This window comes from Cetorhinus maximus, chromosome 23, assembly GCF_964194155.1.
Source record: "Cetorhinus maximus chromosome 23, sCetMax3.hap1.1, whole genome shotgun sequence".
NCBI lineage: Eukaryota > Metazoa > Chordata > Chondrichthyes > Lamniformes > Cetorhinidae > Cetorhinus > Cetorhinus maximus.
Genome location: NC_135901.1, coordinates 11,136,235 through 11,150,015, shown reverse-complemented (window position 1 = coordinate 11,150,015; position 13,781 = coordinate 11,136,235). Strand labels below are relative to the sequence as shown.

The 13,781-nt window shown below is 44.8% G+C and overlaps 1 protein-coding gene across 1 annotated transcript; it reads left to right on the top strand.

Annotated features, from left to right (window-relative positions):
* Nucleotides 1-2,313: 2,313 nt before the first annotated feature.
* LOC144698386 (uncharacterized) lies at nucleotides 2,314-11,537 on the top strand. The gene is made up of 3 exons (XM_078570337.1): nucleotides 2,314-2,678; nucleotides 3,417-4,290; nucleotides 11,426-11,537. Exons 2-3 carry the CDS (start codon nucleotides 3,710-3,712, stop codon nucleotides 11,535-11,537), a joined length of 693 nt encoding a protein of 230 aa, XP_078426463.1. The 5' UTR covers nucleotides 2,314-2,678; nucleotides 3,417-3,709.
* The last annotated feature ends 2,244 nt before the right edge of the window (nucleotides 11,538-13,781 follow it).

The following is a 13,781-nucleotide window of genomic DNA, read 5'->3' as shown; positions in this document are numbered from 1 at the left end:
AGATTATGAAGGGGTTCAATAATTCAACAGGGATTTCATGAGAAACCTCTTTACCCAGTGAGTGGTGAAAATGTGGAACTCACCACCACAGTGAGTGGTTGAGGTGAACAGCATGAATACATTTAAGGGGAAGCTAGATACATATATGAGGGAGAAAGGAATAGAAGGATATGCTGATGGGGGGAGATGAAGAGGGGTGGGTGGAGGCTCATGTGGAGCATAAATACTGACATAGAGCAATTGAACCGACTGGCCTGGCCCTGTGCTATAGACTCAATGAAACAGAAACAAATGTATTTATTTTAGATCTACCTATAGTGGTAGGAAGAACACTATTTACTATCCAGGATAAAATAAATGTCCTTCATCAGCTTTTGTGGATTATTTCAGTGGAAATGTGCCCACTCAGGCTCAAAGAGCATCTGCCCACTGGAAGCAAAGTCGTGAGACCGGCTAGTCCAGCAGAAAGAAACCCTCCGACCCTCCCACTTCACCAACTGTCAGAATGAACATGGTTCAGTCCTGGGTGTGATTAACAGCAGCAATAACAGCAGAATCCAACTCCTGTCATCACTTGTGAACTCGCTGGTGTCTCAGCAAGGTTGGATGACTGAGTGAATACCTTTCCACACTTGGAGCAGGTGAACAGTCTCTCCATGGTGTGAACTCGGTGGTATGCCAGTACAGAGGATGAAACACCAAATCTCCTCCCACACGCAAGGCAGGTGAATGGCCTTTCCCCGGTGTGAACTTGCTGGTGTCTCAGCAGGTGAGATGACTGAGTGAAGCCCATCCCACACACAGGTGAACAACATCTCCCCAGTGTGAACCTGTTGGTGTGTCAGCAGATGCTATGCCTGAATGAATCCCTTCCTACACAGGGAGCAGGTGAACAGCCTCACCCCAGTGTGAACTCGTTGGTGTGTCAGCAGGGTGGATGAATTACTGAATCCATTCCCGCACTCAGGGCAGGTGAACGGTCTCCCTCCTGTGTGAACTCGCAGGCGTGTCAGCAGTTGGGACGAATTACTGAACCCTTTCCCACACATAGAGCAGGTGAATGGCCTCTCCCCAGTGTCAATATAATTCCAGTGCAGGCAGGGAAGGCAATCCCTTCCAACAGTCTTTTCCATGGTTTGTCCAAGGTGCGGTTGTCCTTGTGTCTCTCGAGGGTTGATGATCGGTTGAAACCTCATCCACATACAGAACACGTGTACAGTTTCTCCCTGCTGTGAATGGTGTGATGTGTTTTCAGGCTGTGTAACTGGTTAAAGGTCTTTCCACAGTCAGTGCACGGGAACACTCTCACTCGGGTATGTAGCCACACTGATGTTTGAAACCTTCTGAAGCAGACAGACCAGAAAACAGTTTTCCTCCTAGATTCAAAACTGATGAAATACATAAGCCAATGATATTCAGGTCCTGATGAATTGAGTGATTCTGTCAGATGTTGACGTGACCTTTCATTTGAGATTTCTGTCTGCAATCTGTCCTGCAAAATGAGTTCACAAAAGTCATCATTGTCAGCATAGGATAGAAATTCAGAATAGACAATTTTAGATTCCGTGGAAAACTTTTTCCTCTCTTATTCCCCAAAAGCTCTAAATCTCCACCTCACACACTCTCCATTCTCACTCTGCTGTACCTGTTATACACCCTCCCAATTCTCCTGAAGGTGGTGATTCATGCCGATAGATCCATGTCGACTGCTTCTTGTATTGGACCTTAAAATTTTCATACAATGAAAAAAAGGTTCCACAAAATCACCAGCATTTCCCCCCTCAGCATATTTGGCACTAATTCCAGTTACAGAGTCCCACAACTCTCTGTACTTCCCAGGGAGGGTGAAGAAAGTGATTTACTCACAGATGTTGGTCAGAGGAGGAAGTTTTAGTGTTTGCGAAGCTAAAAAGAAATGTTGTTCTGTTTAAAATCAAACTACATGACTCGGAAGAAAATAAAGCGAAGACACTTCACAAAATCCCCTCCCCTCCCCCCCGACTCCTGCAGCTGGCAACCCAGCGCGCAGGCGCAGAAAGCACTGCTGACCCGAGCTGCCCGGAGCAGGCGCAGTGCGGCTGCCGCCAGCGGTCACGCTCGATCTCTTTTTGGATCAGGCAGCCGCCGTAGACAAGGTGGGGAGTGGGAAGGGCAGTTCGCCGAGCGGCTTCTCGGCCTGTCCGGAGCCGTCAGCCGGTTACCTGGAAACCTTGTCTCGAGGACGAGGAGGGGGAGGGGGGACAAAGGGCTCCCGTGTCCGCGCGCCTGGCCTGCAAGATTGGAACCCGAGGACGTCACCGCGAAGCAGTGATTCCCATTGGCTGGTTCAGGTCGGGTTCGATTGTGGACGTAACAATGCGGAAGTTTAACAATGAGCTTCAGGCTAAAACTTCTGTGCAACATCTGTGAGGAAATCAATGTATTTATTGTATGTCTATTTATTTTCTAATTCTGGTCTTAAATTGTTGACTTGCAGGAACTAAAAGGAAAAGAGTTAGTCCAGGGAGGGTGCAGTCTAGAAAGGTTGGCGCAATCTCTACTCTCAAAGACATTGACATCCTTTGCTCTCTCAGCTTGACACATTTATTTGTCTGGCTAAAAGAATGGTCTCTTTCCTGATGTACAGAATTAAAGGGATGGTTTTCCCAGAAGGCTAACATTTAAGAGGACATAGTAAGGTAGGACATGTCTTGTGTATAGATAGCGTACATCTAGTGTCATATGTTACATTCTAGATATTGTTGGTTCTCTGATAAAGTACATTATTTATTTCCAATTTTGTAATGTAGCACCGTATATGTCCAGCTATCGAGTCATTATAGCTTAGAAGGAGTCCATTTAAGGGACAGTAACTTAATATCAGACAGAGATATGTCTAGTGCTGTTATATGGTACATATTATTTATGATTCTCTAATTAGGTACATTCAGTTAATTTCTAGTCTTGTATTACAGAAATGTAGTTACGTTATATATTTCCAGTCACAGAGACATTACGGTACAAAAGGGTGTCCATTCAGCAACTCAAGTCCATGCCGACTCTCTGCAAAGCAATCCAATCAGTCCCATTTCCCCTCTATATCCCCGTTCCTCTGCAATTTTATTTCCTTCAAATCAATTTCATACATCCATCCAATTTCATTTTGAAATTATTGATCATCTTTTCTCCCAATACCCTCTGCGGCAGTGAGTTGCTGTGTGTGTGTGTGTTCGGGAGAATGGATCTGCTGATCAGCATGAATTGGCACCTTCAGAAGAATTGGGAGGATGTTTATTAGGTCCAGCAGAGTGACAATGGAGGCAGGGTGTGTGGGACAGAGATTTACAACTCCTAGGGGAATGAGAAGAAAGAATGTTCCATTGGTTCTGAATTTCTATCCTGTACTGACTGATGACTTTTGTAAACTTCTTTTACAGGATATTTGAAGGGGTGGAATTACGGATGGGAAACTCAACTGAAGCATCACGTTAAGATCTGATACAGCAACTTGATTCACCAAAATCTGAATATCATCAGTCTTTGATTCCATAAGAGAAAGGTTTGTCTGTTCTGTCTGCATCCATAATTTAAAAAAATTAGTATGACTGGAAAAGCACTGAGAGACACACACACACCCAAGTGAGAGTGTTCCAGTAAACTGACTGTGGAAAGAGCCTTAACCAGTTCCACAGCCTGTTTGCACCATTTACACTGGGGAGAGACCATACACATGTTTTGTGTGTGGATGAGGCTTCAGCTGACAGTCAAGCTAGAGAGAAACAAGGACACTTGCATCATGGAGAAACCGTGGAAATGTGAGGACTGTGTGAAGGCATTCAGATCTCCATCTTTGCTGGAGATTCATCGACGCACACACACTGGGGAGAGGCCGTTCACCTGCTCTGAGTGTGGGAAGGGATTCAGCGATTCATCCAACCTGCTGGCACACCAGCGGGTTCACACTGGGGAGAGGCCGTTCACCTGCTGTGTGTGTGGGAATGGATTCAGTCAACTATCCAACCTGTTGCGACATCAGCGAGTTCACACTGGGGAGAGGCCATTCACCTGCTCCCAGTGTAGGAAGGGATTCACTCGGTTATCCAGCCTGCAGACACACCAGCGAGTTCACACTGGGGAGAGGCCATTCACCTGCTCCTTCTGTGGGCAGGGATTCAGTGATTCATCCACTCTGCGGCAGCACCAACAACTGCACAGTGGGGAGAGGCCGTTCACCTGCTCTGATTGTGGGATGGGATTCACTCAGTTATCCAGGCTGCTCAGACACCAGCCAATTCACACTGGGGAGAGACCGTTCACCTGCTCCGTGTGTGGGAAGGGGTTCACTCGGTTATCCAGCATGCTCAGACACCAGCGAGTTCACAAGTGATCACAGTCATTGGATTCTGTTGTTATTCACATCCAGTGGAAAGGTAGACTGTACGAGAATGAAGATAGCTCTAACTATTGTGGAAAGGATAGTAGAAATTAAAAATAAAGATACTCCCCAGAGTGGTAAAGAGATAGTGTAGAGGATGGAACTGAGTCAAAAAGACTGATATGTTTTCACAGTCATAGAGTTGGACATTTGAAATCAGATTATTGGAGATTAAAAAGTAAACCAGTGGCATTGGTAAAAGTGGCTGGTGTTTCTCCAGAGAAAGTTGCACCAAAGGGGGAAGCTTGTGAGAAATCAATACCTTCTAATGTATTTACCATGGGTGAAAATAGAGACTTGAGGGATTATGAAGGATTTATATTTGAAGAGGAAGTCACTCCATTTTTGTCCAAGAAAGAGCCTGGAAAGATTGTTATCCTTAGAGACACTGGCTCATCTCAGAGCTTATTGTTAACAAAAGATTTAGACTTTTCTTCAAGATGTTCGCTGAACAAAAATGTATTGGTTCGGGGTGTTGATGGGGAGTGTGTGCCTATCCCATTGTGTAAAGTCAGTTTAAACTATGCTTTCGTAGAAGGTCTGTTATTGTTGGTGTTATTATGTATGTAGATTTTATATTGGGGAATGATATAGGCTCCTCCGACAGCACCTTCCAAACCCACGACCACTACCATTGAGAAGGACAAGGGCAACAGGTAGATGGGAACACCACCACCTGGAAGTTCCCCTCCAAGTCACACACCGTCCTGACTTGGAAATATATCGCCGTTCCTTCACTGTCGCTGGGTCAAAATCCTGGAACTTCCTTCCTAACAGCACTGTGGGTGTACTTACACCACATGGACTGCAGCAGTACAGGAAGGCAGCTCACCACCACCTTCTCAAGGGCAACTAGGGATCGGCAATAAATGCTGGCCTAGCCAGCGAAGCCCACATCCCGTGAATTAAAAAAAAAAATAGGTGATATTGTTTTTCCACTTTCTGGGACCGTGATCACAGTTCAGAAGATGTTCCTGTGAGTAAAAAAAACCCTTGCCTATTCGTGACCCGGTTAACCAACAAACTGATACAAATAAAGATATTGATGTGTCCACCCTAGTCATGGACAGTGCAGAGTTAGGAAAAGTGCCTGAAACATCTCAAGATAAAAGCCCACCACAGAAGGAACTAAGATCTAAAAGATACCCTAAAGGATTAATGACACCGAACACTGAATTATATGTAGCTGCCTGTGCTGAGACAGAACAAGATATAACAGCAGCAGGAGTTCAGGCAAAGGGACGGTTCACAGAAAAAACACTTCAAACTCCAAAATGATTGGAATGAAATAGTTTGTGAGTGACGTGGAAGACTCAAAATGTTTGAAAAAAGAATTGAAAGTCCAGAATGAAGAAGCTGTCAACATCACTGGAAAGAAATTAAATTAAACTCGATCTGAATGAGATTAGGTGAACCGAAAGGATTATAAACTGTTCAAAGACCAGACCTCACAGGAGTATCAAAAATTTTTGCTTGAACATAAAAAGCATTTTGTGATGAGAGATGTATATTTTTGTGATGATGTTTTGTGTGTAGAAAGCTGGGGGTGTGTGTCCAGGGTTAATTAAGCAAGGGGGAGGTTACTAGAGACAGGTTGTCTGTGAGGTGTAAGAGATGAAAGGTTAAAGGTGTTAGGTTTGTGCATGTGGTGCAGAGGTTATGGTGGGTTTGAGTTACAAGTAAATAGGTTGGTTCTGAAATTTGCGTTGTGATATCAGTGGGAAATGGGTTTTTCAGCTTTGAATTTCAAAAAGGGAGTTCAGAAGTTACAGGGGACATTTGCATCTAACAGGGATTCTATGAGTAAATAGGGGAAGGCATATTAAATTTTATTGACCCAAAAGTAGAGGCAAAACAGAAAACATGAAATATTTTTATATTTGGAGAAGTTGAGTTTCAAAGAGGTGTTTCAGGACAATGGAACCTGAGATGAAAGGGGAAAAAGATATTTAAGGAAAGGGGTGTTTAACTGTTGAGGGTTGCTGTGGGTGAACCCACTGAGGTTCAGCTTCTCTGTGTGTGTGCGGCTAAGAAACTGTAAAAGTTTAGAATTGGAGGCAGCCATCCAGTGTTAAGCCAGGAGTCTTTGTTTTAGGAAACAGTTTGTTTCTGAACCTTCTTTTGGAATCCCATATCAGAGTGGAAGTACCTGAGAAGTCGTGAGGTACACCTTTATTAAAGTGATAATAATTCCTTGACTTGGATAATGTTTACTGGATTTTTATGGTTAAAATCTATAAGGGATTGTTGCCAAAAAGGTAGTGCAGTCGTGTACTTTTGACCAAGCATATTTTTGAGGGTTGTTCTGTAAGGCTGTTCTAACTTTTATCTTGTGCGCTTAAGTTTTCCTTTTTAATAAATCCTTTAATTTTAAAAATTCTAAAGGTATGACTGGAGCTCTGTGTTTTTGAAGTCAGTAGCTCTTCCTCCTTGTTTTCACAAAAAAAGTTTATGATCAGCGAGACAGACTTCACTCGAGTCTGACTTGCGCAGCAATAACATCAGCTGTGGTCGTAACATTTTGAGTGACATTCTTAAAATGGCAAAAGAAGATTTTTACCAGTGACCTACACAGCAGATTAGCTTGGAAGCATTGGAAAAATAACAAGGGACTGAGCAGCCACAGTCAAGAGATGATAAATGAAAGTTTAACCTCTGAGAATAGCTGGAACTGAGGAGAACTCTCCAGAGCACAGTGACATACTTGATGTGTCTTATGAGAGAATCATGGGGAAACTAAGATGTAAACCTGAGGGCACAACATATGTAGTTAAAAACCATATTAAGTTATTAGTACTTGCTTTGTTTAATTCTTTTATATACAATAAAGTTTGTTTTGGTAAAAAAAACAAGTGAAATCTTGTTGTGTAGCTTTATTGGCTAAAATGAGGTGTTTGGCTTTCTTTTGAGAGAAGTGACAATGCCAAGGCCGTTCCTTGTTTCCTCCTTGGTTGGGACGTAACATGTGTCCACATGTCCACTTCATTCTTCCACTGGTCATATGGCTCAGACTCCGAGAGCATTCGTGGGTAATCAGACCCTGACAATTTCCACTTGCTTTCAGCCATTTCTCACAAAAGCTGCTAGGATTGTAGGTCTCTGTGTGAAATCTTATTTTCCTTGAGTTTCAAACCTTCACCATGAGACAAACATTCTCTGTTACCATGTTATAATACTGATACCCTTATGGTAAAAGAAGAAACTGCAGCCAATCTTTACTTGGTATAGATTAATTCAAAGAGTGAAACATTACAGCTATAGGCCTCCTGGCTCCACTCTGTCAGTAAGTGTCTCTTATATGGGCTTATGTAACCATCCAATCAATGCCCTCCACCTGCAGATACTTAACCTCAATTGATACAATTAACACCCACAGTCAGAGCATCTAAAAGGCTCTAATCGGTGTGAATGCCATGGTATCTCAGCAGCTCGGATGAACGAGTGAATTCCTTCCCACAAACTGAGCAGGTGAACAAATCTCTCCATTGTGAACCCGCTGGTGCCTCAGCAGGTTGGATAAATCACTGAATCCTTTCCCACACACGGAGCAAGTGAATGGCCTCTCTCCACTGTGAACTCACTGGTGTGTCTGCAAGTGGGATGACTGAGTGAATCCTTTCCCACACTCAGAGCAGGTGAACAGCTTCTCCCCACTGTGAACTCGCTGATGTCTCTGCAGGTTGGATGAATCACCGAATCCCTTCCCACAGTCAGAACAGGTGAACGGCTTCTCCCTGATGTGAACTCGCTGGTGTTTCAGTAAATCGTACGACATTCTAAAGCTCTTTGCGCAGTGACAGCAGCTGAACGGTCTCTCCTCAGTGTGAGTTCCTACCTGATGGTCCATCAGCGCTTAGTGTGTAAAGCAGCTCCCACAGTCAGAGCATTGAACAGGTTTCTCATTGGTCTGTGTACCTTGGTGCCCCAGCGGTCTGGGCTGACTGAATCCCTTCCCACACATGGAGCAGGTGAATCGCCTCTGCCTGGTATGAATGTGCTGGTGTCTCAGCAGGCTGGATAACTGAGTGAATCCCTTCCCACACTGAGAGTAGGTGATTTGCTTCTCCCTGGTGTGAATGTGTTGGTGTGTCAGCAGGAGGGATGAGTGAGTGAATCCCTTCCCACACTCAGAGCAGGTGAACAACCCCTCACCAGTGTGAAATCGCTCATGATTCCACAGGGCAGATGACCGTGTGAATCCCTTTCCACACATGGAGCAAGTGAACGGTCTCTCCCAAGTGTGAACTCACTGGTGTATCAGCAGGTTGGATGAATCACTGAATCCCTTCCCACACTCAGAGCAGGTGAATGGTCTCTCCCCGGTGTGAACTCGGTGATGTCTTTGCAGGGTGGATGAATCAATGAATCCCTTTCCACACACACAGTAGATGTACGGCCTCTCCCCGCTGTGGCTGCGCTGATGAGTTTCCAGTTCACAGGGGGGCACGGAATCCCTTCCCACAGTCCCCATATTTCCATGGTTTCTCAATGGTGTGGGGGTCCTTGTGTCTCTCCAAGTTCTACAATCGGTTGAAGCCTCATCGACACACACAACACGTGTCTGGTTTCTTCCTGCTGTGAATGTTTTTCAGCTCTGTAACTGGTTAAAGCTCCTTTCATAGTCAGTGCAGTGGCACACATTCACGAGGGTGTGTGCATCTCAGTGCTTTTCAAGTTATTAATGTTTAAAACCTTTTGAAACAGGCAGACATTTCTCCTTCTAAATTCATAGGCTGATGTCATTCACGTCCCAACGCGTTGGGTAACTTTATCAAATCTTGACGTGATGTTTGGTTTGATATTTCTGTCTGTAAATCCTCCTCTTCTAGTATCCTGTAAAAGGAGTTTACAAAAGTGATCACTGTCAGTACAGGATAGAAATTCAGAATAGACAATTCTAATTTCTATGGAACATTCTTTCCTCCCTCAATCCTCAAAAGCTGTAAACCTCAGTCCCACACTCTCCCTCCACCCTCACTCTGCTGTACCGAAAACACACCCTCCCAATTCTCCTGAAGGTTCTGATTCACGCTGATCGACAGATCCATGCTCACTGCTTCCTGTACTGGACACAGAGACCTGAAAATCTTCATGCAGGCTGTCAGCCTAATATAAATATGTTTATGTTACTAGACTAAAAATGAATATAATGTACAGTCCCGTATCACTTGGTTAGATGTGGAGGGGGCAATGTGCGGAAAAGCTCCATTTATGCAGTGAGTGGTCATGACCTGGTGGAAGTGAAGACAATCAATGATTCAAAATGAAATTGGATGTGCACTTGAAAAAATGAACTTGCCGGGGAACCAAGATATAAAGGGGGAATGGGGCTGACTGGATTGCTATACAGGGAGTCGGCATGGACTTGAGTTGTCAAATAGAATCCTTCTGTGCCGCAATGACTCTGTGACTGGAAATATATAACGTAGCTACAATACTATATTAGAAGATTAAAAATAACAAAATGTGTTACAGAACCATAATTATTATACCTAATATGTAACATATAACAACACTAGACATATCTTTGTTGTTATGATTCCCATGGAGACCGATAACCTTAAAATAAACACATTCCCAGACAAACCCAATGGAATAAACCGAAGGACAAGGTTTCACTTTTTAAATTTTTACTGTAACAATCAAACTAAAATCAACACAAATGAAACATGCATTAACAGACAAGCAGGATTTGAACAGACAGGATAAATTTGACTTTAAACAGTTTATACAATAAAAAACAGGCTCCACAAAATCACCAGCATTTCCCCCCTCAGCATATTTGGCACTAATTCCAGTTACAGAGTCCCACAACTCTCTGTACTTCCCAGGGGAGGGAAATAAAGTGTTTTACTCACAGATGTTAGACAGAGGAGGAAGTTTTAGTGTCTGTGCGAAGTTAATAACAAACGCTATGCTGTTTAAAATCAAACTCAGAAATAAATGAAGGGAAGACATTTTGTAAACACCCCCCCCCCCCCCCCCCCAGCGCGCAGGCGCAGAAAGCGCTGCTGACCCGAGCTGTCCGGAGCAGGCGCAGTGCGGCTGCCGCCAGCGGTCACTCTCGATCTATTTTTGGACCCAGCCAACTGCCGTAGACAGTGGGGGGGAGGGGGAATTCACCGAGCGGCTTCTCGCTCTGGCCGGGGCCGACAGCTGGTTACCCAGAAACCTTGGCTCGAGGAGGTGCAGGGGGAGCGGGAACAATGGGTGGGGGGCGGGACTCCCGTGTCAGCGCGCCTGGCCTGCAGACTGCAACCCGAAGACGTCACCGCGGGGCAGAGTGATTCCCATTGGCTGATTCAGGCAAGGTTCCATGGTGGACATCACAGTGCGGAAGTTGGACAATGAGCTTCAGACTAAAACGTCCTCCTCTGGGTAACATCTGTGGGGAAATCAATGTTTCCTCATTTCTATTTATTTTCTAATTCTGGGCTTAAATTGTTCAATTGCGGGAATTGAAGGTAGGAAGTGAATCCAGGCAGGGTGGAGACTCTAGAAAGGTTGCCCCAGGACTCAGTAAAAAGGGTGGTTTGTCCAGGTAATGGCTGGAATTTAACGGTACAGTAATATGAGAAAATGCTGAGCTGGTTAAACCTTAACTCAATGGAGCTCAGAAGAATGAGAGGTGATTTTATTGAAACAAATAGGATCCTGAGGCTGTTTGACAGGGTAGATGCTTGGAGAATGCTTCACCTCGCATGGGATTCTAGAATTAGGGGTCACAGTATAAAAATAAGTGTTCTCTCATTTAAGGTGGGGAGGAATTTCTTCTCTCAGAGGGGCATTACTCTTTGGAATTCTCTTCCACAGGGAGTACTGCAGGCTGGGTCATTGAAGACATTCAAGGCAGAGTTGGACACATTTTTGACCGACAAGGGAATCAGCATTATGGGGACAGGCAGGAATGTGCAGTTCAGGCCACATCAAATCAAGTAGGATCTTATTGAATGGTGGAGCAGGCTTGATGGGATGAATGGCCTTCTTATCCATTTCTTATAATCTCTCCAGGAAAGGAAGCAGTGAGCATGGATCTGTTCAGGAGAATTGCGACGGTGAATTTTTGGCACAGCAGAATGAGAATGGAGCGATTGTGTGTGGGATAGAGATTTACAGGTTTTAGGGAACAAGAGATGAAAGAATGTGCCGTAGAAACAAGAATTGCCTGTTCTGAATTTCCCACCTTTACTGACAGTGATGACTTTTCTAAACTCCTTTTACAGGATATTAGAAGGGGAGGATTCGTAGTCAGAAATCTCAAACCAAACATCATGTCAAGATCTGACGGAGTCACTCAATTCATCGGGACCTGAATATCATCAGCCTTTGAATCTAATGGAGAAATGTTTGTCTGTTCTGATTGCTTCATAAGGTTTTAAAGTTCATTGTGACTGGAAAAGCATCAAGATGCACACGCCCACGTGAGAGTGTTCTCGTGCACTGACTGTGGAAACAATATTAAGCATTTACACAGCTTGTCAAAAACATCAGACCATTCACAGCATGGAGTGACTGTACACGAGTTCTGTTTGTGGATGAGTCCTCAACTGATCGTCGAACCTGGAGAGTCACAAGGACACCCACACCATGGAGAAACGGTGGAAATGTGGGGACTGTGGGAAGGGATTCCAGTCCCCTTCTGCACTCGAAATTCATCGACGCATTCACACCGGGGAGAGGCCATTCACGTGCTTTCTGTGTGGGAAGGAATTCGCTCGGTCATCCAACCTGCTGACACACCAGCGAGTTCACACAGGGGAGAGGACATTCACTTGCTCTGTGTGTGGGAAGGGATTCACTCGGTCATCCAACCTGCTGACACACCAGCGAGTTCACACCGGGGAGAGGCCATTCAGCTGCTCTGAGTGTGGGAAGGGATTCGCTCATTTTTCCGCCCTGCAGACACACCAGCGAATCCACACTGGGGAGAGGCCATTCACCTGCTCTGTGTGTGGGAAAGGATTCACTCAGTTATCCAGCCTGCTGAGACACCAGCGAGTTCACACTGAGGAGAGACCATTCACCTGCTCTGCTTGTGGGAAGGAGTTCAGTAATTCATACAACTTGTTGACACACCAGCGAGTTCACACTGGGGAGAGGCCGTTCACGTGTTCTGACTGTGGGAAAGGATTCACTCAGTTAGCCAACCTGTTGAGACACCAGCGAGTTCACAAGTGATTACAGGGGCTGGATTCTGCTGTTATTGCTACTGGTATAAGATACTAGTTCGACCTCAGCTGGAGTATTGTGTACAGTTCTGGGCACCATACTATAGGAAGGATGTGAATGGATTAGAGACAGTGCAGAAGAGGTTTATGGGAATGGCTCCAGGGATCAGAAATTTCAGTTATGAGGATAGGTTGGAGAGGTTGGAACTGTTCTCCTTGGAGGAGGGAAGGCTAAGAGGAGAGTTGATAGAGGTGTCCAAAATTATGAGGGGGCTGGACAGAGCACATAGGGAGAAACTCAAAGAAGGGTCAAGAATGAGGGGGCACAGATTTAAAGTGAGTTGCAAAAGAAGCAAATGTGATGTGAGAGAAAAACCTTTTCACGCAGCGAGTGGTTTGAATCTGGAATGTACAGCCTGGGAGTGTGATGGAGGCAGGTTCAATTGAGGCATTCAAGAGGACATTGGATGATTATTTGAATGGAAACAATGTGCAAGGATACGGGAAAAAGGCAGGTCAATGGCACTAAGCCATAATGATCATCCGGAGAGCCAGTGCAGACTGGATGGGCCGAGTGGCCTCTTGTGCCATAACAATTATGTGATTCTGTTAACCACATCCAGGACTGAACAATGTTCATTCTGACAATTGGTGAAGTGGGAGGGTCAGAGGGTTTCTGCTGGGCTGGCTGGTCTCACAACTTTGCTTCCAGTGAGCTGATGTTCTTTGAGCCTGGGAGTGCACATTCCCACTGAAATGAGCCACAAAAGCTGATGAAGAAAATTTATTTTATCCAGGATAGTAAATAGTGTCCTTCCTACCACTACAGGTAGATCTAAAATATATAGATTTGTCTCTGTTCCATGGAGTTTACAGCACAGGCCAGGTCAGTCAGCACAATTGGTCTATGTCAGTACTTATGCTCCACATGGGCTTCTACCCAACCTCTTCATCTTCCCCATCAGCATATCCTTCTACTCCCGTCTCCCTCATGTATGTATCTAGCTTCCTCTTCAATGTATTCATGTTATTCAGCTCAACCACTGGCTGTGGTAGTGAGTTCCACTTTCTCACCACTTGCTGGGTAAAGAGGTTTCTCATGAAATCCCTATTGGATTATTGAACCCCTTCATAATCTTAAAGACTTCCATCAGGTCACCCTTCAGCCTTCTTTTTTCTACAGCAAAGCACCCCAACCT

Excerpts from the sequence above, each read along its gene's own strand:
- LOC144698386 (XM_078570337.1), top strand. The coding sequence starts at position 3,710 with ATGTTTTGTGTGTGGATGAGGCTTCAGCTGACAGTCAAGCTAGAGAGA. Across the intron at positions 4,291-11,425 it reads ATTCACACTGGGGAGAGACC|GAAAGGAAGCAGTGAGCATG; the intron begins GTTCACCTGCTC and ends TAATCTCTCCAG.